General features: G+C 44.0%; 1 protein-coding gene across 1 annotated transcript; it reads right to left on the bottom strand.

Annotated features, from left to right (window-relative positions):
• Positions 1–5,192: 5,192 nt before the first annotated feature.
• ZNHIT3 (zinc finger HIT-type containing 3) lies at positions 5,193–18,766 on the bottom strand. Its single transcript, XM_040337880.1, has 5 exons — positions 18,607–18,766; positions 16,692–16,723; positions 14,356–14,433; positions 9,799–9,861; positions 5,193–6,386 (listed from the first exon to the last, which is right to left on the bottom strand). Exons 1-5 carry the CDS (start codon positions 18,747–18,749, stop codon positions 6,196–6,198), a joined length of 507 nt encoding a protein of 168 aa, XP_040193814.1. The 5' UTR covers positions 18,750–18,766; the 3' UTR covers positions 5,193–6,195.
• Positions 18,767–23,695: the final 4,929 nt, after the last annotated feature.

Below are 23,695 nucleotides of genomic sequence, written 5' to 3'. Positions count from 1 at the left end.
ACCCAAGCTGAGCTGCAGCCCTGTGTATCCATTCAGATACACAGATTTGGTTCGGCCCCACCCCCTCTCTCCCCCGATTGGCTAACTTTGACAGCCGCGGGAGACAATGGTGCCCCAGCCAATCAGGAGGAGAGAGTTTGATGTGCCAGCAGATTTCGACACACTAACAAATTAAAGCTGAACTCCAGCTAACACTTTATAAGCAGTTGCAACAGTTTGTGTCCCATTGGGATAATGATTTTACATAAATAAATAAAACCTAATCGTAATCAGCCCTGTGTGTAGTAAATGGTTTGTCTCAACCCTGTAACTGCTACATCTGCAGGAAGGCTTGTTATTTTGAAAAACAAACGTGCTGGATCACCAGGTAAAAGAAAGCCTAAAAAAAAATCATGCTAATGAAGCCTTCACAGCTAAGACAGTAGGCTGCAAAAAATTCAATAAAAAGTGTTACCGCCAAAAGTAAATGAACAGCGATGAGATGAGAATAATGTGTTATAAATGCAGAGCACATTAAAATACAGTTCAAAAAAGTGTTGAAAGTGAAAAAAATGCTAAAGTTAAATATCTAAAAGTCCAATCAGGTGGATGGAAATAAACAATAAAAAAACAATATAGTGAAAAATATAGATTTAAATGCAGTCTCATGATAGGATCAGCAACATGAACTTATAGGTGAAAACACAATAGTTTGGTGCAAAGATGTGCACAAAAATGTGGTGGGGACTTGAGAAACGAAGCGGTGATCTAGTACAGTGCTCTAGAATCATCCCCTGCACCCCTGTGAAATGGACACTCGCCAAAAAAGCTGTCTGCCGTTACAGCAACAAACACATCTGCCATCTGTTGGGGAAGGCTGTTCAGCAACTCACACCATCCAGATGTAGCTGTAGTATATAAAGCTCAACAGGAGCCAGATGAAGTCTCCATAGTGTAATATTTATTGGAATTGTAAGTTAAAAGCCAAAATAAAATGATTAATAAAAACACACGACAATGTGTACCACTGCCGACCCGGTATCGGACTAGTTTCTGCTCCCCAAAGCTTTTCGTCCAATAGGACGTTATTAAGGGACCAGACAGTGCGGACGTCATGCCACTTTCCGATACCGGGTCAGCAGTGGCACCCATTGTCATATGTTGACTGATTTTTTTAGACCCTGCAGTATTTGCGCAAATGTTTATCAAACCAATATATTTGCTAAAAATACACTAAAACCATTATTAGATTAAAAAAACACAGTAAATTTGACAAAATCCCTACCCAATATAAAAGCTTAACCTGTATGGAGTTAATAAATAACAAAGAAACATTTTTTACATTGCGCCTTTTTGCAAAATGGTGAAAATCTAACGTATGCAAAAATGTAAATATCCAAATTTCTCAAAAAATCTGAAGGTTTTCACAGTAGGAATAGCGCAACTTGTGTTATTTGTTGGGTTTTCTTTGCATACCAAACAATTTTCCTGGAAGTTGTGGCTGAAATTTTAGTTGGTCTACCCGACCGTGGTTTTGTTTCAACAGATCCTCTCACTTCTTGATTAGAGCTTGAACACTGCTGATTGGCACTCAATTCCTTGAATATCTTTGTATATCCCTTTCCTGTTTTATACAGTTCAACTACCTTTTCCCACAGATCCTTTGGCAATTCTGTTGCTTTCCCCATGACTCAGAATCCAGAAATGTCAGTGCGGCACTGGATGAAAGATGCAAGGGTCTGTCAGGAGTCCAGAAACTCATTGACCTTTTATACGCACACACACATTAATTACAAGCAAACAGATCACAGGTGAGGATGGATGTGATACCTTAAATAGCCATTCAAGCCCCTTTGTCAACTTGTGTGCATGTTATCAGGCCAAAATCACCAGGGTATGTAAACTTTTGATCAGGATCATTTGGGTAATTTATGTTGCCATTATGATTTAAAAAGAGTAAACACAGCTTATTGATAATAAATGGCTTCAGCCAAACACTAACCACGAGTGAAAGAAATGTTCTGGCGTTATTCATAGTCGGAAAAATGGCCAAGAAATCATAAATTCTGCCAGGGTATGTAAACTTATGAGCACAACTGTAAACACAACATAACTTACAAATATCCTGAAAAATTGCTACTAAAGTATATGCCCAATGGAGGTGGGGGACCATGTTTACCCATACAGGCAGTCCCATTTATGTCAATTGGGATGCAACAACTGCACAGGTATAGCTGCTCTTCCACATCCGCAGATATAGCCCATTTACAGTGTGAGCTCAGGGACATACATGCAGACCTACATGGATGTAAAATTGGGAGCACCGGCTCTGTTCATGCAGTTGCTACATCCCATCAATAGAACTGCCTGCGCAGAGATGCACGGAACACCTGTGCAACCCTGTAAAGGTACACTGTGTATGCCCTATGTGAACAAGGCCTTAGGCCCCTTTCACACAAGCACACCGATCAGGTCTGCCTGTCCATTTTCAGGCAGGCCCCATCGGACCACCCATTGTTCTCTAAGTATAGGCTGATGTAAATTGACATGTGTCCGTTTCCACCCGCCAGCATCTGATCAAGTCCAGTCCGCTAAAAACAGAGGGATGGGGATGCCATTCCCCATCCATCTAGCATCTGTCATCCGCCTGCTCAGCGGGGATCAGCAGACAGATCCCCCACTGCGCAGTAAAATCAGCTTGACAGAGTCCATTCCATGTGAAAGGGGTCTTGCCAGGAGCGGCTGGTCCATTAGGGGCCCTGCAGGGTGCCGGACTCATACTTTTGCATGAGTTTTTTTTTTTAAGCCACATGATTAGAGCCTGAGGCTCCAATTGGCTTGTAAAAGGTTGGGCACAGAGCATTGCACCCCGAACCCACCTGCTTGTGACAATAGCGAATTAATATTCGTTATTGTCTTCCGGATTCTCCTCCTGGCCAATCAGGATGGATAAGTTTGGCCGGTAGGAGAAGCCGTGGAGAGTCAAGTGCGGGGGCGGACCTGGGGAGTCTCACTATGTGTTTTAAAAAAAACTTTTTTTTGGGGGGGGGGCACGTGCCTTTGGTGAGATAGAGGTCTAAACAGACCCCCATATCTCCATTTCTGAGACCGAGAGAGGGACTGAAGATGGTCCCTTTCTCTGTAGCACTTTACATGAATGATTGGAATCTGTATAGAGATGCCATTCATTCATAAAATGACAGTCTGATACATTGCAACACACTTGCGGTTACAATGATCAGCTGCGTCAGTGGATATAGCAGTGACCGCTACCTATATCCATTGTACAGGGGGAGGGGCGTTGGTAAACACATGTTTATCAAGCATGCCCAAGCCCCAACTTCACCCCTACCCACCCCCCCGCCATGATCCTCAGCTTGACAGGTCACATAAATCTGTGCAGGTAGAAGATACAAGCTGCGGGAGGGGAAGGAGCTATGCTGCGCAGCGCAGCCATGGATCACGGGGGCAATCTGACCCGGGGGGGGGGGGTGAGACACACAGAGGAGGGATGCTGGCTGCAGGGGATAGTAAAAGGAGTGGGGGGGGGCAGTTTGAGTGGCTGGAGGTGGAGTGGCATGTGTGGGGGGAGGGCAGACACATTTAGAGTTAATAACTGATCAGCAGGTTGTAATCCACTGTTTAGAGTTATAGAATTGTTCAGCAGAGTCTGCTGAACAATTCTGATACAAACTTATGGTCATTGAAGTGAAGTGACCATAAGCTTATAGGAGAGGGAGAAAAGAGGTCCATAAGCTGTACGGACTTAGCCACCTGCAGGCACTTCTGTAGGTTCGTATGGCGTATGGACTTGGCAGTGAAAGGGTTAAAGTGTCCCCGCCCCCCCCCATGCCAGCACGCAAAGGCATGCATTAGTCCCACACGCACCCAAACAGCAATTATCCCGCACATGAGGTATCGCCACGAATGTCAGATCATGGGCAGTAATTCTAGCACTAGACCTCCTCTGTAGATAAAGTAGTAACCTGTAAAGGCTTTTAAAGCGTCATCTATGGATAGTAAAATGTACGTAGTTTGTACCCGCTTCGTGGGCATGCCCAATTTTAAAGCCCAACATTTTACTCGCCATGAGATTTTATATTTTACAAAAAAAATTTTTTAATTTTCTTTGCATAATTATTTATTTATTTTTAAAAGGGGGATTTTTCCCCCCCAAAAAAATTACAGTACGTTTGAAAAACCGCTGCGCAATTACCGTGTGACAAAGTTGTGTCAAAACGACCGCCAGTTTGTTCTCTAAAGGTCTCTGCTAATTATTATTATTATATATATTTTTTTATATTTGGGGGTTCTAGGGGAAAACAAAAATACTGACTTATTTGTAAAACCGAAAAGGACTGGATCCTTAAAGCGGTTGTAAACTGCAGAAAAACAAAAACAAAAAAAAACCTTGCAAGGCAATGGCATTAAGTGCTAGTGTGTATCGCATACTAGCACATTATAAAATGCTCAACTTGAGAGGGCAGACATGTTCCGTCTGTCTTCCGGGTTCGCAAGCTCCAGTTATGGGATTGGCCGCAATGACACACCCACATGGGAAACACTTTAGGCACAGGCTCTGAAAGTCCAGAACCGTAAGCCACACCTTCAGAGTGCATGCGTCGATGTCATCAGCTGCATGCATTCTAAATATCTCCTAAATGGTGTTAGTTTATGAGTTATTCACAGTACCTACAGGTAAGCCTTATTATAGGCTTACCTGTAGGTACAAGTGGTAGTACGTAGTTTACTACCACTTTAAGACAGTCCGTTCATAACATGCACACACAAATAAATAATTGGATCTGCAGTATTTTTTCCAATGCAAGTGCACTAAAGTGTACAGTAGTGTTACACTGTAAACTTGCAGACCAAATAATTTTTTACTTCCCCAAGTGCCATAGTATTTCTTTGGTAGCATAATTAAGTATAATAGATATAAGCCAGTGCAGAGATGTCAGCTGCTGGTATACAGAAGCACTTCAACCTCAATTTTTACAAAGAAGGTGAATCTGGTATTGAGGCTCTTAATTTTCTGGGAATTCAATTTGCAGCTCTGTTCTTTGTTTTAAATTGTTGGGAATATGATATTTATCTTATCGAAGATAAACGAAATTTGAATTATTCAATAAATTACTACTGCTGCAATTTACACCAGGTAATAAATGGTTCTCATAAAAAAAGAAAAAAAAAAAAAAACATTAAACCTTTAATGCAAGTAAAACACAATTTTATTCAGTTTAAATGCAACTTTATAGACTGTGGATAGCACCACCATATCCAGAAAAACATATACTGTATATAAACATAGCTATAGTCCACAAGACAAAATGATCTCTGGCCTGCAGAGAATCCATGGGCTTCAAATGATTTCAGGAATATCTAATGCAGCTGTAAGTTTAAAGGGAAGTTGCAACTTGTTCCTAAAGCCTCGTACACACGGGCTGAATATTGATTGGTTGACAGAAGTCTGCCGACTGCCCGGTTTCTGACAAAGGGGCATGACCGAAAAAGGTCAATCGATCAGCCGATGACTGACCGGTGTGTTCTGCTGGGCGGGGCTGCCCCCCTGTCAGAACACAATAGCTCAGCGGAGAGATCGATGTACCAGCAATGCCACCTTATCTCATTTGTGCCAAACATGCCCCATTCTTGTCCATTGCATGCAGTTGCAATGCTTCCCCACTGATTTCAATGTGTAGCGTTTAGTGTGCACCAAGCACTACAAGTTGGGTCAACTTTGCAAAAGGAAGCATTGGGTCTGCGGTAAACACCCCCGTCTGCTGCCTGCGGCTCAACTGGGCATTTGTACCACCCTCCAACCACAAGTTTAAACAAGGCAAAAGCTACCAAAATTGAGTGCCTGAATTGTCAAAACTGTAACCATGTTCCTGTCTAACACTGACAGATCTATGAATATAATTGACAGTCTGCATTGAAATAGGAGCACTTGCCAATTTTAGAACTTCACAGGCCATCAGCAGCATCTAGCGCCTACAAGTAGAGGGTGTTAGAGAAGAGCATTGATGGGTTTAGGAAAACATTTCTTACACAAGAACAGTATTGGCAATAACTCAACCCTGTTAAATCCCAGGAAACAAAGCAGAACCGAAACATGGCAATATGTTGTCTTCAGCCCTTTTTTCCTGGTACAATACAGCAGTATAACAGTTACAGGACAGTCTAGATTCCCTTTATTTTATACACATACTGCCGTCAGATCTTAAAAATATTTTCTTTCTCCTCTGTGTCTACGATGAAAAGGCATTTGTCTGCAAATTCTACAAACAATGGTTCTTGCATATATTTTTTCAATTCCTGATCTTTGTTCTCAGCCTGGTCAAGTGCTGATATCAGTCGTTGGAGATGTGGATTGAGTAATAAATGCTTCAACTCATCTGACTCGTCTGTAAAAGATAGAAAACAAAAAGCCACTTAATATTTGTAGGACTGAATTGGAGAGGTAACAAGGCTAAAGCACTGAACTCACGACTGCCATTAAAGCTGAACTCCAAGTGTTTTCTTCTAGTTTTAGAAGTGATAGAACTTTTGAGAATTTTTTTCCAGCCATTTGTGTCCCAAGTGGGGACATGTCCCCATTTGTGCGATTCCTAGGACATAAAGTCAGGGGAAATCTTTACACGGCACAGACAGAAATAAAACCTCCAATTTGAATAGAGCAGGGGAAAGGTTGGAAACCTGACGTTTAATTTTATTGCGGTCTACCTATTCAGGGAATTCAGTGAAGGAAATTCTTCCCAATGGGGACATAGAAATAAAAACCTAACTGTGACCCTTCCCAAATGACAGATTTATGCACTCTCTTTCTGATCACATCATAACCTCTCATTGTGATTTTCTGTAGCAACTTGAACATTACAATGTGGCACATTTGCAGTGGAAGAACCATTCCCTTCTCGGTGGAGAAAAGGGATCAATCATGGAGTTGTTCCCACATATTCACATATACTCATGTGCAGTAACACACACCTCATCTTTCAAGCATCAAAGAGGTTGTAAAATGTATTTATTTTTAATAATAAAAAACACAAATTATACTTACCTACTCTGCGGTATTGCACAGAGCAGACCAGAACCTCTTTTGGGGTCCCCGCCATCGCTCTTCTTCCATCTGTGTGCCATCATAGGAAGCTGCTTGCTATGGTGGCACAACTGCAAGCTCGCTCCTGAGCCAGGCTGTGTGCATCCATTAACACACAGTGCTCGGCCCCACCCCCTGCTCCCAGCATTTGATTGACAGCAAGAGCCAGTAGCTCACTCTGCTGTTTTTGAGCCTGTGAGGAGAAAGAACAGCACCGCTCTAAGTTTCTGTTATAACATTTTGCAAATAAGCTATTTTTATTCCTCACTAAAGTGCGCAGATGAGGCTGCACTAATAATACAGTGCCCTGATTATCAGTGCAAAAGATGTGCTGACAGACTTGCCGGTTAACGGGTCACCTTTCCTCCCAGAGATAGAGAAAGAACTGCCGATGACCGACAAGTCTGTTTACTTGTAATCCGCTGATCACGTAGTAAAGGGCCGCTGTGATTGGCCCTTTACCCCGATCTGTAGCCATCTTTCAGCTATAGTACGGTCAGCAAGTGATTAAGCTGCATTTGTTGCATCTGGCGAGTGCACATACACTTTAGGATTTGCAACCAATTAAGATCAGACAGTGGAGGATCGGTTAGGTTTTATGGCACATTCTGAACTTTATTTGGAGAGACTAACACTTATTTTTTCAGCGCAATTTGGCCGATAGCGGGGCGCTTTTACCCCCGCTAGTGGCCGAGAAAGGGTTAAAACCACTCTGCAGATGCGCTTTCCCGGCGGTATATCCGTGGTGCCCATTAATTTCAATGAGTAGGAGCGTAAACACAAATCGCTCCTCCACCGCTCCAAAGATGCTGCTAGCAGGACTTTTTTTTACCATCCTGCTAGCGCACCGCTCCAGTGTAAATGCCCCGAGGGCTTTCACACTGGAGAGGCAGCAGTGGCTGTTTCAGGGCGCTTTGCAGGTGCTATTTTTAGCGGTATAGCGCCTGCAACGTGCCCCAGTGTGAAACGTGTCTAATTATTTGCACATTTGGATTTTGATACTTACGTTGACACTTTTTTGGTACGATTTTTTATCATTTACATGTGAGGTTCAACTTTATTTAATACTTTCATATTCAGGCTTTAATATTTGTAGCGCCAACGAAAATAAATCATTTGCATTACACTCCATAGGATTTAGATCAACCCATTGATTTGCAAGCAGCCTATTATCACTAGAGCGCGTACTGATTTGATTATTTGCAAAAAATATATAAATTGTTTGGGGACTTTAGATATTTTTCCGCAAAAATACATGTTTTAGCATGTATGTAAAAAAAAAAAAAAAAATCCCCCCCCCAGGTCAAAAAATGTGGTTAAAGTCCATCCTGAGTTGGCAGCCATGGCACCCTCTATAAATATAGTGGGAACAAATTAGTATAGAAACCCAAGAAAAGTGGAGGTGTTTTTGTAGGATTACCAAGTAAAAAAAAAAAAAAAAAGAATCTTAAATAAAATTTACCTCACTGACAGTTAGGCCCCTTTCACACTGGGGTGGGAGGCGCGGTGGCGGTATAGCGCCGCAAAAAAATAGCGGCACTATACCGTCGGAATTGCCGTGGGATTCGGACGCTAGCGGTGCGGTATTAACCCCTGCTAGTGGCCGATAAAGGGTTAAAACCTCTGCAGAGGCGCATTGCGGGCAGTATTACCGCGGTTTCCCATTGTTTTAAATGGGAAGGAGTGGTATACATACCGCTTCTCTCACAGCTTCAAAGATGCTGCTTGCAGGAGATTTTTTTCTCTCTTGCCAGCGCATCGCCTCAGTGTGAAAGCCCTCGGGCTTTCACATTGAGAAGGCTGGGCAGGATTTTTTCAGGCGGCATTTAGGCGCTATTTTTAGCGCTGTGCCGCCTGAAAAACTCCTCAGTGTGAAAGGGGCATAAAGCTTGATTTTTGTTTTTGGATTAAAAAAATCGGCTTTAACCCAAGAGCTGTATTGTCCACTCTTTATGTAGTACATTTATGAAAAACAGGATGAAAAAAAAAAAAAAGGCAAGGATTAGGAATGAAGTCTACAGCAGGTAAACTGCATTCTTGTTTAACCATGGAGAACCTGCTTGCTCTGGGTAATCGATTTGCTCCAGTATTTTCAGCTTATGTAGTACACCCCAGTTGAAGTCTGTATTTGACAAAACGCATAGGGTCATACGCCGGCTCCAGACACCCCAAGACTGCGCTTTTTCACAATTTAAAAAATTGTCATTTTTGGAATTTTGTATTTTTATTTGGAGATGTTTTTTGTGTGCATTTGGTCATTTGACTTGTATGTGGCTGTGGAGAAGAAGTTTTTTAAGAATACATTTTTACTGTTTTACCCTAATTTTAGGGCTATTTTATATTGTTCATTGGCATTAATGTTTTATGTACACAGGTGGTTGAAACACCCATACAATTGTTTACAATTTATTTTATATGCATTTTGGAGATTTACATTTTATGTTACACTTTAATGTCACATATTTCCTCCAAGGGATACACCTATGAGGTCCTTGATGCTGTTATAAGGAAGGGTATCATCATTAAGATTTTTATCTTTCCGTTACAGCAATAGTGCCACACTTTTTACTTTTTTAGATTATGTAGTAGACTGACAATTGCCACAAAAAGGGGAAAGTGAAAAAAAAAAAAAAAAGAGAGAAGCAGCCAACCTTTACTAATGTTGCCACTATTGGTAGATCTGAATAATAAGAATATAGTAAACCAATAAGTATTACCCAACATTTTCAGCTTTTGTAGGGAGACTTTATCAGAGTCATCATCTTCCGTTAAATCACCAGCTGAAAGAACAGATAAAAAAAATTAAATATCACCTCTACAGAAGAATACAAGAGTACCAACATTTGGGATTCATTCAAATTTTCAACATACACAATAAACACACCTAAAAGAGAAGTACAACCAAAGCTTCGGTCCGGTATGGATTTTAAGGGTCCCCCTCCCAAAATCCTGACCAGACCCTCATCCCAGTACACAGCCCAGCAGGTCAGGAAAGGGGGTGGGAGCGAGCTTCCCCCCCCCCCCGAATACTAGGCCGCAATATGAGGGGGTGAGTGCTTTGAGGCAGGGGGGCCCTGCGCCCCCCCCCCCCACCCTGAAAGCAACTTGGTCCCCCATGTTGATGAGGACAAGGACCGCTTCCCGACAACCCTGGCCGTTGATTGTTGGGGTCTGCGGGTCTTATCGGAATCTGGAAGACCCCTTTAAAAGATCCCGGCCCCCACCCTATGTGAATGAGTATCGGGTACATTGTACCCCTACCCATTCACAAAAAAAAAAAAAAAAGTGTCAATAAAACACAGTACACAGGTTCTTAAAGTAATATTTTAAGCAGCCCTGGCGTCTCTTCCGACTTCTCTCCTTTGCTGAAGTCTTCTGCCTCTGCCGGTTCTTCTCCACTGATGTCTTCTAGCCCTCTCTGGTTCTTCTCCCTCTGTCTTCTGTCTCTGTCGGGTCTTCTCCGCTGTCTTCTCGCTTTTTCTTCCTATGTTGACTAAACGCTCTCTCCTGCTCTAATGCTGGTTGTGTGCCACTACTTATATTGGCATAGGGTGGGATCACCGGAGGCCCGCCTCTTATGATGTCACCACCCATCATGCCAGGGATGGCCTCCGGATGATGTCGCCCATTGACCCTGCTCCATGCCAACATGAGTAGTGGCACACCGCGCATCCAGCATTAGAGTGGGAAAGCTCGTTGAGTCAACATCGGAAAATGAACAGAGGGAGAAGACAGCAGAGAAGACCGGGCAAAAGAGCGTGAAGACAGCGGAGAAGACCTGACAGAGGCAGAAGACAGAGGGAGAAGAACCAGAGAGGGCTAGAAGACATCAGCGGAAAAGACCTGGAAAGGGGAGAAGAACCGGCAGAAGACATCAGCAAGGAGACAGGAGAGCCATGGAGAGGGGAGAAAAAGCCAGAAGAGACGCCGGAGCTGCTTAATAAATTACTTTAAAAACCTGTGTACCGTTTTATTTTTGGCACTTTTTTGCTTCAAAAGCACCCCCCCCCCCCCATGTTAAGGGCATGCGGCCTTGTACGGTTCCCGACCTGCCAGGCTGTGTGCTCAGATAAAAGTCTGGTATGGATTTTGGGGGGACCCCCCCCCCCCCACAGTTTTTTCGTTGTGGGGGTTTCCCTTAAAATTCATACCAGACTGAAGGGCCTGGTATGCTCAACCGTTGTTTTTTTTTTTTTTTTTGACGTGGAGTTCCCCTTTAAGATCAGAGCACAAGTTGCATGCCAAAGTCAGATCAGTTAAGATGGCGATCAGACTTCAGTGATATTCAATGGGCTGAAGTAGGATCAAAGTCAGACCAAAGTAGTGCAGTGACTACTTTGAAGTCAGCACGATTGGAAATCATGGGGAAAGACTTGTCATGTGACTTTGCAGTCCCAAATCGGAGGACAAGTCGTTTCAAGTATAAAAAGAGGCCTAAAAGAGAAGTATGGGATTTAAAAAAAAAATAAACACATACCCGCCTAGATGGCTGCAACATTGATCTGATGTTGAAGCTGTTCCCCACTAGCTCTACACAGAAAACGGATTGTCAAAGAATGCTGATCACCCAATTCTCGGGTCTGCTCTGAGCAGACCGCCCCTCCAGTGCAGGCTGTTGGAGGGAGCAGTAGCGGCTGGCTCAGGGTCTCAAGGGCGCGCCAAGAGGCTGAGCTAGCTGCCAGTCAGAATCCCTGCAGAATCTGTGACCCACAGGAAAAGTATAGCCTAAAGAGCTTTGGCCAGACTTCTGTATTAACTTGTGGTAAAGAGGAAGAGTAAAAGAGCAAGAATCCCATGTTTAGACACCACCAGCAGAGAGACAAAAACCGGCACATCCCTCAGTAAAACAGTGCAGTTACATTACACTCCCTAGGCACACAGTTAACCTTTTGATTGCCCCAGATGTTAAACCCTTCCTATCAAGTGTCATAAGTACAGTGTCAGTGCATTTTTGCACTGATCACGATATTGGTGTCACTGGTGATGTCAGTCGGCCAGTGTCAAAATGCCCGCCATACGATCAGTCTTGATAGAAGTCGCTGATCGCCACCATTACATGTATGTATGTATGTATGTATGTATGTATACACACTATAATATATATAAATATTATATATATATATATATATATATATATATATATATATATATATATATATATATATATATATATATATATATATATATATATATATATATATATATATATATATATATATATATATATATATACACACACATATATATATATACACACACACACATATATACACACACACACACACTTTTTAGCAAAGTATTTTCGGTCTTTAATTTATAGCACAAAAAAAAAAAAAACACACACTAACCTCAGTGGTGATCACATACCACCAAAAGGAAACTATTTGTGTGAAGAAAAATGATATAAAAATGAAATGTGTAGCAAATGTGTTGCATGACCGCACAATTGTCAGTAAAGTGGCAAGTAGTGCAGTGCCGTATAGCAAAAAAAAAAAAAAAAAAATAAAAAAAAAAACACAACATACACACACACGTGTGTGTGTGTGTATGTTGTGTGTTTTTTTTTTTTTTTTTTTTTTGCTATACGGCACTGCACTACTTGCCACTTTACTGACAATTGTGCGGTCATGCAACACATTTGCTACACATTTCATTTTTATATCATTTTTCTTCACACAAATAGTTGTGCTATACGGTGTGTACCTGTCTCACATCTGACTTATGCACCTTCCACAGAAGATTATATAGAAGGTCCCAATTTCCCTTGTTGATTATTATTACATCTTGGGGAATAGAATAGGTGTTAAAGGCTCCTCAAAATAAAAAATAAATACTCCCACTGCCATTATGGTTAACCGGCAAAGCCTAACCATTTCCCGACAAACTTTCACATATGCTCACTAGTGAAAAAGATCTGGGCATCAGAACAGAGAGATAACTGTCACACACATTGTGCCACATTCAGTACTAAAAGCTAATAAGGCTGGTCACACATACAATTTTCTTGTACAATTTTCCTTTGGGATTTACCAAAACCATATAATGAGGTCAAACCTAAACACTTTACATTGGTATGCAATCAGACAGACCCTTCCACTACATAGTTGAGGCCCCTTTCACACTACGGCAACTTAAAGTTTTGTGATTTTGCCACAAATTAAGGGAATGCCTTTGTAAACTTGAAGTATATAGACCTCCACTCGCATGAAAGTCGAACCAACGTAGTACAGGGACCAATTTGAAGTCGCACATACAGTGAAACCTCGGATTGTGCGTAAGATGATTAATGAGCGTTTCGCAATACAAGCACTGTATTTAAAAAAAATCGTGACTCGCTTTGCGAGTGTTGTCTCGCAAAACGAGCATGATTCAGGCAAAAGCGATGTGCAGTACCACTTTTGGCGTGGGGGGGTGCCGGAGCTGAGCCAAAAGTCGCCGATCTGCGCCGTTCGGAAAGGCCCGAGGACAGCACGGCTGACCTTGGGCCTTTTCCGAGGCTCTCCGGCGCGCCCCCCGCCACTGGCCGCATGCGGTATTGCATCCCATTGAAGTCAATGCGGAACCAATTATTTTAGTTTCCATTGACTTCAATGGGGAAACTCGCTTTGATATGCGAGTACTTTGGATTACGAGCATACTCCTGGAACGGATTATGCTCGTATTCCGAGGTTCCACTGTATATTAGTGGTTATCATGGGGGGAAACAAAAAAGGTGAATCTAAAGGAAATTGAATCAGAAAATTGTATAATGTATAGCCAGCTTAACTTTCAAAGACATCATTCCCAACTTGCTCACAGAATATAGCGGATCCAAGAAGGAAAAATAAATAAATAAAAATCTATACTTTTCTTCCCTTTGCGTCTTTTACCTGCTTCAGAGGTTGTTCAACAATATGCTCAATACAGTAATCCATATTTTGTGCAAATACCACAGATCAGCTTTAAAATTGCATCTCACTTTATATGTTCTCTCAATATAGTTTTTGCTTTGTACCCCAAATTTTGCAGTCTGTATTTTCTACATTAACCGTACTAAAACATCTGTGAGGAAACAAAACAAAAACTATGGTGGGAATAGTGGCAGAATATATGCCAGGGAGATCTTACCAGGATATAAGAAAGCCACCAGGAGGCCCAAACTTACTCAAGCTCTACCTATAACGAAACACCACTTTTGGGATGGACCCAAAAAATACAGTGCGCCCACGTCACTTTGCTCCTGGTCGATCATTTGTACCGTTTTGAAAACAAAAACAGTTTTACAACATGATTACCTTTAGTCTGATGTGGTTCACCTCTTGCCAAGAATGAAGCTTCTGTAGATGTTGTGGCTTCTTTTGGAACACATGTCTCTACAAAACAATATACAGTACTTATTTAGGACATGAAGCTATACATTTACAATTGGACCTGTCAAACTTATTCCACGATTCAACAAAAGTCAAACAACTACGAATCAATGAAGATGTTTAATTACATCTAAAGCAAGAAACTATTTAAAAATTGCATCCCCACCCTCCAGGGTGGTAATCAACTTAAATCTTGAATGCATACTAGGAAGCTAGCAAAGCTGGCTACATTAGAGCCATGTCACTGCTCAGCAGCCCCCTTCTTTTCTGTACAAACCACGTTTACTTGCACAGTGGCCAGCCTGGCAGGTAAGCCAAATGTTACAAGCAATGAGTCAATTCAAGTCTTCTTAGGCCCCTTTCACACGTGCGGACCGTATATCCGCTTTTTTATCCATCCGTTTGTGGATGAAAAAGGGACATACATTGGTCCCTATGTGATTGCGGGTGTGAGCGGATAAACATCCGCTGACACCCGTAATCACCCGTCTCCGCAAAGATCCGATTTTGCGGACGGAAGAATGTCCTATTTTTTCTTCCGTCTGCAGATCGGATCGAATGAACACAGTCCGTGTTCATCCGATCCCCCCATAGGGGGAGAGTGGAGAAAAGACAGGGCGGTCCCTGCACAGTGTGCGGAGACCGCCCTGTCATCCGACGGCTCAGTCGGGATCTACGGAGCGATCCCCGCTGAGATTACGGACAAACGGAGGTGGATCATTACTGATCCGCCCCGTGTGAAAAGGGCCTAAATGCAAGATCTTCCTGAAAGGATCCATAACAATGTACAGGAAAGTCTCAGACATGGATAGTAGGATGTCAGTCTCTGGAGTAAATATTTGCTTTATTCCTGCACAATCACTTTTTTCTTTGATCCACTGCCTTGACAGACAGCCCTAAAACATCCACCTGGTATTAATTTAAGTGGTTAAGCCACTATAGTATACCCATGCCACCCCCCTCTGTTAAAGCGGATGTGCCATGGGAAAAAATTATTAAAAGCCAGCAGCTACAAATACTGCAGCTGCTGACTTTTAATATTAGGACACTTACCTGTCCTGGAGTCCAGCGCCGATCGCAGCAGAGGACGAGCGATCGCTCGTCTCTCTGCTGCTCCCCCCGCCATCCACGCTGAGGGAACCAGGAAGTGAAGTGCTGCGGCTTCACTGCCGATTGGCTCCCGCTGTGTTCCCAGCACACAACAGGGGGGGGGGGGGGGTGACGGGATGTGACGGAATGCCCGTGAATGCCAGGCCGGAAGTGGGTGCAAATACCTGTCTTTAGACAGGTATCTGCACCCCCCTCCCCCCTGAAAGGTGTCAAATGTGACACCGGAGGGGGGGAGGGTTCCGATCAGCGGGACTCCACTTTAGGGTGGAGAACCGCTTTAAATAACCTTATTCGTTCTTGTGCTGTATAAAAAAATAATAATGCAGATTTCTGCCTTTATCAGAGCATCTCCCGGCGCCAACATGCCTCCTCAGCCCTCTTCTCTTCCCTGCCAACAGCTATAGCGGGAGGGGCCGAGAACTCCCACTGAAGTCAGCAGGGGAGGAGAGCCGAGGAGTCACGTGAGCACCAAGAAACGCTCTGATATAGGTGAAAATCTGCATCTTTTTTTATACAGCACAGGGACACATTGTTAGTTCACAGAGGGGATGGCATGCTTATACTATAGAGCAGGGATAGGCAATTAGCGGACCTACCGCTGTTGCAAAACTACAAGTCATGCCTCTGGGTGTGGTGCTTGTGGCTGCCAGAGTCTTGCAGTGCCTCATAGGACTTGTAGTTCTGCAACAGCTGGGAGGTCCACTAATTGCATATCCCTGCTATAGAGAGAGTATAGCAGCAGGAGGCGAGGATCGTGGAGTGGATGGACAGGGACGGGACAGAGGAGAGCTGCAAATGACGGAGGCACTTAAACTGACCATGGTGTCAGGGCTCAGCAGTCATGATAAACAGTGGTCAGTCTACAGGGGGAGGGCATAGCCAGGCAGGATCAGCCAGGTATTTCAGGTGATACAGGGGACCAAATTACACAGCACAAGCACAGTGCTGTTATTCATGTTTTAAGGGAATACGTTTTTTTTTATGGTAATAAACCATTTAAAAAGTGGTTGCAAGCTCCCCTTTTGGTGCCAGTTCCATGTGAATAGACCCCCTGATTTCTGCTGAAAATCTCCTTTTCAGCCCATCTCTTTATCACAGACATGAGAGTAGGATAGCTTTTAAACTCAGACAGAACATAAAACAAATATTACCTTTATGTGTCTTGCAACAAGTTAAGGAACAACTGTATTTAAAAACAAATAAAAAATAAAAATAAGTGAGGAGCAGCATTTATTCAAACAATTTGAGTGATAATGCAGCAATTTAAAAATAAAAAGCAAACAATGCAAAGGGAAAAAAAAAAACAAAAAAAAAAAAACAACATGAATTTCGGACATCACTATAAAACTATTTTACAAGCAAAGCACAATAAATAGCATCCCTGCAGAGATCTGTAATAACTTTCAGGTTTGCCGCAGCCTCCTTAAATCAGACTTTTACTCACTTTACATCTAAATTTCATTGAACACTATCTTCCCCCTTTAAAAAACACAAACATCTTTTTCTGCAGTAGTGCAGGCCTCCCCTCCACTATTCTCACCTAGGCTAGAGCAATGTTTCCCAACTTCAGTCCTCCCCCCCCAAAAAGGTCATGTTTTCCATTATTTTGCACAGATGATTTGATCAGTTTCACTGCCTTAGTAATTACCACAGCTGCTTAATCTGAGGAAAATCCTGAAAACATGACCTGTTGATGGGGGTACTTGAGGACTGGCGTTGAGAATCATTATGCTAGGGGGGCGATACCATCTGTCAGTAAACCCTTTGGATACATGAGTGATGAGTAGGCAACCACTGGTCTATGCAGTTCAACGCATCTCAGAGGTCATAGCAGTGGCAGCCCGTGCTTTGTTGCCGCACGCCCCCCCCTGAACACTGTCGCCGCTTCCTATCGCCCGGCCCCTTTAAGGATGCCGGGACCATGAATTACAATTGCGGGTATAGGTGGGGGTTGTGTATTTTGAAACACCCGATTAGAGCCAGAGGCTCTAAAAAGGTTTAAAATCAGGGTGGGCTTGGGGCGTAGCGCATTGCGTCCGGAGCCCACCCAGGTGTGTTGCAACAGTGAATGATTATTCACTGTTGCAACACCAATCTTTCTCCCGGCCAATTGGGAAGCGGGTATGAAACCCGATTGGCCAAAACGTCAGGCAATTCTATTGGACGCCTAGCGCCGGGAGGAGCAGTGGGAAGACGAAAGGCGGAAGCTGTCCCGAGCCCACCACGCTTAAGGATAGTGGCGACCGCGCTGGAAAATGGCTGCATCAGCTCCGCCATAAATAGCTGCCCGCAAGCACGTGAATTTGCGAACACGTCTGAGCCCATCCTTAGTAAGGACGGACTGACTGGCAGACAGCGGGGGGTTGCTGGGGGTGTTAGTGTTGCACTGCGCAGAGGGGGTTGGGTAGTTTTAGTTGTGCTAGTGCCGCTCCACTGGCGCCCCCAAAAAAGTTTTTCTCTCCACCTATGCATTTTCCATTTTAGTCTATGGGGCTCACAATCACACCAAAGACCCACAGGACCCTTTTTGCAATCGTATCTTGTTTAGAATGCATAGATGTGAACGACCTCCATAGAAAGCCATATTTCACTTGACATGCGATTCTGAAATGCAAACAAAATTCGCAACTCTGCGAACCAGGGCTTTGGGGGCCCATTCACGCTATAGTGCAGGAGAGCCGCATTCCTGTGCGGCTTAACGCAATGCCCTTGCGATCTGCTGCGGCATTAACGACACCCTAAACGTAGGTCGCAAACATGTTGCGTTTGCCCGCACGGGACCACAAGGTACTAAAGTACCATGCAAAGTGGTTTCTGTGCATTCAAAAAGTAATTCAGCTCGTGCAGTGCGATTTCAGCCCATTCATGCGCTGCATGTAAATCGCACAATGTTCCTGCGAGCTTCACATGCAGTGCCCAGTGTGAATGGGCCCCAGAATCTCACTCCATGGAAGAAACCATTATACCAGAAGAAGAGCAAGTCATGCCATTGTAAAGCTGAAGGCAACCCCCTGCATTAAGTATGTCGAGTAGAAAGCGTCCAATCACAGCACAGTCAGAACTTACTAGCGAACCCGGCACCGGGGACAGCGGTACTTTACACTCTCCGCCTTACACACACAGCACGAGGTTTCCATACTACCGATCAGCCGCCTGGGCTTCGTACCAATCACATGGCGCAGGCGCGAATCTGCGTCGTGACGTCTCATCCACAGGAACTGTGATGAGGCGGGGCTGAAAGCATGCGTTTTCCTGCCAGCAGAGGGCGCTGTGAACGGGATTACCTCATTAAACTGGTGTATATGAGGTGGTGCACATGCGAACGGTCGTAACTGCCAGGAACGGTTGCAGGAGCTGGAGATTTTTTCCGCTTGCTGGAAAGGACCACACCACAGATAAACTACGTATCGGAATGTGGCGTCACGAAGTTCTTACATTGTCTTCACAGCATTTGTTTTTTTTCAATCATGCCTAGTAGCATGGGCGTCCGCTGAAATATTTTCAGAGGGGGGCGCTTCGGCAGCGGTAATACACAGTCGCATTTTACCCTTTCTTTGACCGCTGGCAGGGGTTAGAAGCGACCCCCCATGTTAAAATGTAAAAAGCACCCCACTGTGCCCCCTGCATATTTTTAATATCTCTTTTGTCTCCACAACTGCACCTCTGGCCCCCTTTACATTACACAGCACCCTGCATCACTGGCCCCCTTTACATTACACAGCCCCCTGCATCACTGGCCCCCTTTACATTACACAGCCCCCTGCATCACTGGCCCCCTTTACATTACACAGCACCCTGCATCACTGGCCCCCTTTACATTACACAGCCCCCTGCATCACTGGCCCCCTTTACATTACACAGCCCCCTGCATCACTGGCCCCCTTTACATTACACAGCACCCTGCATCACTGACCCCCTTTACATTACACAGCACCCTGCATCACTGGCCCCCTTTACATTACACAGCCCCCTGCATCACTGGCCCCCTTTACATTACACAGCCCCCTGCATCACTGGCCCCCTTTACATTACACAGCACCCTGCATCACTGGCCCCCTTTACATTACACAGCCCCCTGCATCACTGGCCCCCTTTACATTACACAGCCCCCTGCATCACTGGCCCCCTTTACATTACACAGCACCCTGCATCACTGACCCCCTTTACATTACACAGCACCCTGCATCACTGGCCCCCTTTACATTACACAGCCCCCTGCATCACTGGCCCCCTTTACATTACACAGCACCCTGCATCACTGGCCCCCTTTACATTACACAGCACCCTGCAACACTGGCCCCCTTTACGTTACACAGCACCCTGCAACACTGGACCCCTTTATATTACACAGCACCCCTTTCCCTTTACTGAAACACTACACTATATTTTATATTTATTTAAGAGGAACCTTTCGGAATGAGGGACAAATAGATTTGATTCCAGAAGAGGGACAGGCACTCTAAATAAGGGACAACTAGAAACTATGCTGTAGGCTACAACTCTAGTCTACGGACACATTGTCTAAAGCTGGGTACACACTAGGGTTGCACCAATACCTGTTTTGTACCAACAATACTTGTGCTCAAGTACTCGCTGATACCAGTTGCCAATACCTTTGCGGTGCGATTTGAGCCCATACGAAATGACTGGGCTTAAATCGCACTGTAAAGAATCACATGTGATTTGAACAGGAATGTGGTGTGATTCCTGTCTGAATCACATGCTCTTTCTCACACCGCTCCTGTGTTAACCCTGGCTTGTCATAATGACTTCAGCCAGGGTTCACACAGGAGTGGTGCAGGAAACCACATGTGATTCAGACAGGAATCGCACCACATTCCTGTTCAAATCACATGTGATTCTTTACAGTGTGATTTAAGCCCAGTCATTTCGTATGGGCTCAAATCGCACCGCAAAGGTATTGGCAACTGGTATCAGCGAGTACTTGAGCACAAGTATTGTTGGTACAAAACAGGTATTGGTGCAACCCTAGACACAAAGACCAAGTTCCTGGGCAAACAAATCTGCATAGGTGAGAATAAAGATAACAGGGAAAACATTTGTCACTGTTAGTACTCATGCACAAGAACACTATACTGTAGGTATAGCATACACTTTACAATCTGATTGTACAATCTCTGCACAATCTCCTTTAGATTTACAAAAACTATTTAATATATGGACAACCTAAACAATTAATTTAAGTAGTATCCAATCAGGCAGGCCTTTGTACTACATAGTTGGTGGTAGATCCAAAAGATTTGTACAATCAGATTGTATAACGTATGGTAAGCTCGAGGCTGGCCATAGATAAAAACGTTTTTATTTTTTGTCTGAAAAATTGAATGGATCCCCCAATCCACACAACTAAGGTGGGTAAGGGAACCCTTTCCGCTGAGACATCGATGTCGGAGCTACAAATCTAAAGAAACATTTCTGCTGGCTTGAGAGAAGTTGATCATTAAATTGATGTCTCTTTAGCAAGAATGACTACAGAAGGATTAAAACTTGTCCGGTCCTTGCTTGACCCGTTACATTTCCATCCATCAATGGGCAGGTTTATTAGCTCCTGTCTTCGTATGCCTGGGGAGCTAGCCTCCGTGCACACTAATTCTTTAGGGCCCACACTCACATGTGGTGCAGACATGTGTGTCCTGTGTCCTCTCTTTTCAGCACAGGGATGTACGGGCATTGTGTGCCATCTCTGTGCCAGCATCCCATTCACTTCTATAGGGACCAGCACCTGCATGTCATATTAGGATACATATAGGCTGTGTCCATGCAGCCGCACATCCTAGTAGATATGAATGGGGTGATGACACAGGGATGTGCACAACACCTATGTACCCCCTGCTGATAAATGCCAGCCCTGCATGGGAGATGCATGTTTGCACCCCTTGTGAATGGGCCCCTACTAAAAATAAAATCTGAAATAACAGTTGTCTTGTCTTCACAATTAGCAGTGATATGAAGCCTGAAAGTGTCACTGTTATTACCTGTTGGCTGGGCTGAGTAGAGGCAGGTTCAGCAGCACAGAGACAGGAGAAAACATCACTCCGTTTTGCTGTGCAGGTAGAGAGAGGAGGGGGTCCGAGAGAAGAGCACAGGAGAGGAGGTGGGGGGGGTCACTATACAGAGCAGGAATAGATTGTCTAAAGCAGGGAGAGATAACAGGAGGCTGGGGGGGAGGGGGGGCCGAGGTGGTGATCTCCCACAAACATCGGGACACTGTGAAAGTGAAAGCAGGATAGAAATGACTGGAGAGGGGGGAGGGAAGACGCTGTCCAGGAGAGGGAACGTTGTATACATGCAGACTGAATCAGGAAAGCGCTGATACCTTCCCAACCTCATGTGGAACACTAGAAGACTATCAGACGAGCCGAACTAGGGGGGCGGGACCTTGCACACAGACCCAGCTCTGTGACATACAATACAAGCGCCGAGGACAGAGGGAGGAGAGCACTGCAGTGCTAAAAGCGGCCCCAGGGCCAGTCCAGCCCTGCTCCTGGCGATTCCAGGGGGGGGCGACCACCCTCCCTTGCCCTATGGAGCGGACGCCCATGCCTAGTAGGTAATTTTATGAGACGAAGGGAAAGAGCTGAAATCCTATTATGTCGCAAGGAACATAATGGGCCGTGTTTGGCCTGTACAGACTCGTGTAATATTCTTACAATAGCCTGCTGAGCTGGTTTGAGTGGTCTCTAACACGCCGGTCACACTTGTGCTGCTTGTCATGCGACTTTAGACATAAAATTTGTGTGACAAGTCGCCCCTAATGTTTTCCAGTGATTTATGTGTGATTCAAAAGTAGTTTATGCACTACGTTGGTCTGACTTTCATTCAACTTGAGGGCCATAGATAGTGGCAAAACTTCCAGTTGCACTTGTGACCGGACCCTGGCATTCCGCCACTGTCAGGGGCCCCAGCGATGTTGCTAGTCCCAAGGCTCTGAGGAGAGAGTGTCTTTGTGAATGAACGAGAGAGATGCATTGCATCATTCTCTGTCCTTGAATAGATTGGAAAAAAAAAAAGTGTAAAGAAAATTTTTATTTTTACAAAAATAATACCTCACAGTTTGAGCTAGGTTAGTGTTTGGGTCAGGTTTTCTTTTTTTTAATTGGTATGAGAGGCAGTGTGGACTAGGTAGGATTAACCACTAAAACCCCTTTCACACTGAGGAGTTTTTCAGGCGGTACAGCGCTAAAAATAGCGCCTAAACACCTCCTGAAAAACTCCTGCACTGCATACTCAATGTGAAAGCCTGGGGGCTTTCACACTGAGGCGATGTGCTGGCGGGAGAGAAAAAAAACTGCCAGCAGCATCTTTGGAGCAGCGTGTATACCGCTCCTTCCCATTTAAAAGAATGGGAAACATACATTACGAGGGAGAGGGAGATGCAGCTACACCTTCCTCACCTTAATCCCTGGTGGGTGGTGGGCAGTGATTGGTGTCTGTTATCCTTCTTTTTCTTCCCTCCCCCTTTTTTCTTTCTCATGGAACCAATGAACACGTGACCATATCTGCAGATTGATCGTTTTGATGATCATTCATGAGTACATTTTATTTTTATTTTATGATGTTTTTTCCCCCTTTCTCTCTTTCTTTTCCTTTTTTGTTTTTGTTTGCCTGTCTGAACCGGGGTGACTAGCCTATTTCTGTTCCTCTGCGCCTTGCAGAATGACTAGGGACGACTTCAATTTGTTTTGGTTTATATGTATGCCTAACCTTGAAATTGTAACCTCCGTCCCTTTTATTCAGCCTGTGGGGCGTCCAATTGGGCCCTCTGTTTTTTGGTAATTACTGAATGTATGGTTGGGCGGCATTGTATGTTCCCTATATATTGGAAGATACTGCGCAGGTCTAATATGTGAAATAGTGATGACACTATAAAAATGATGTGAAAAATAATAAAAATGGAAATAATAAAAATAAAAAAAGGGCTGCTGCAGCTTATATGTCAGATACACACAAGAATACAATTTTAAAAGGAAAAGCTGCGCTGCAAATTAAATCAACATAAATCTTCAATTATGTTATGGGCACACAAAACCCCAGTGCATTAAAACTAAAAAAAGGTTGTGCAAGAGTCCATATAAGATGTATCACAGAAGATTGCAGGAAGTGACAGAAAGTTCTCCGAATGGGTGAGACTAAA

Source organism: Rana temporaria, chromosome 2 (genome assembly GCF_905171775.1).
Source record: "Rana temporaria chromosome 2, aRanTem1.1, whole genome shotgun sequence".
NCBI lineage: Eukaryota > Metazoa > Chordata > Amphibia > Anura > Ranidae > Rana > Rana temporaria.
The sequence above is the reverse complement of the archived record's forward strand: the minus strand, read 5'-3'. Positions and strand labels throughout refer to the sequence as shown.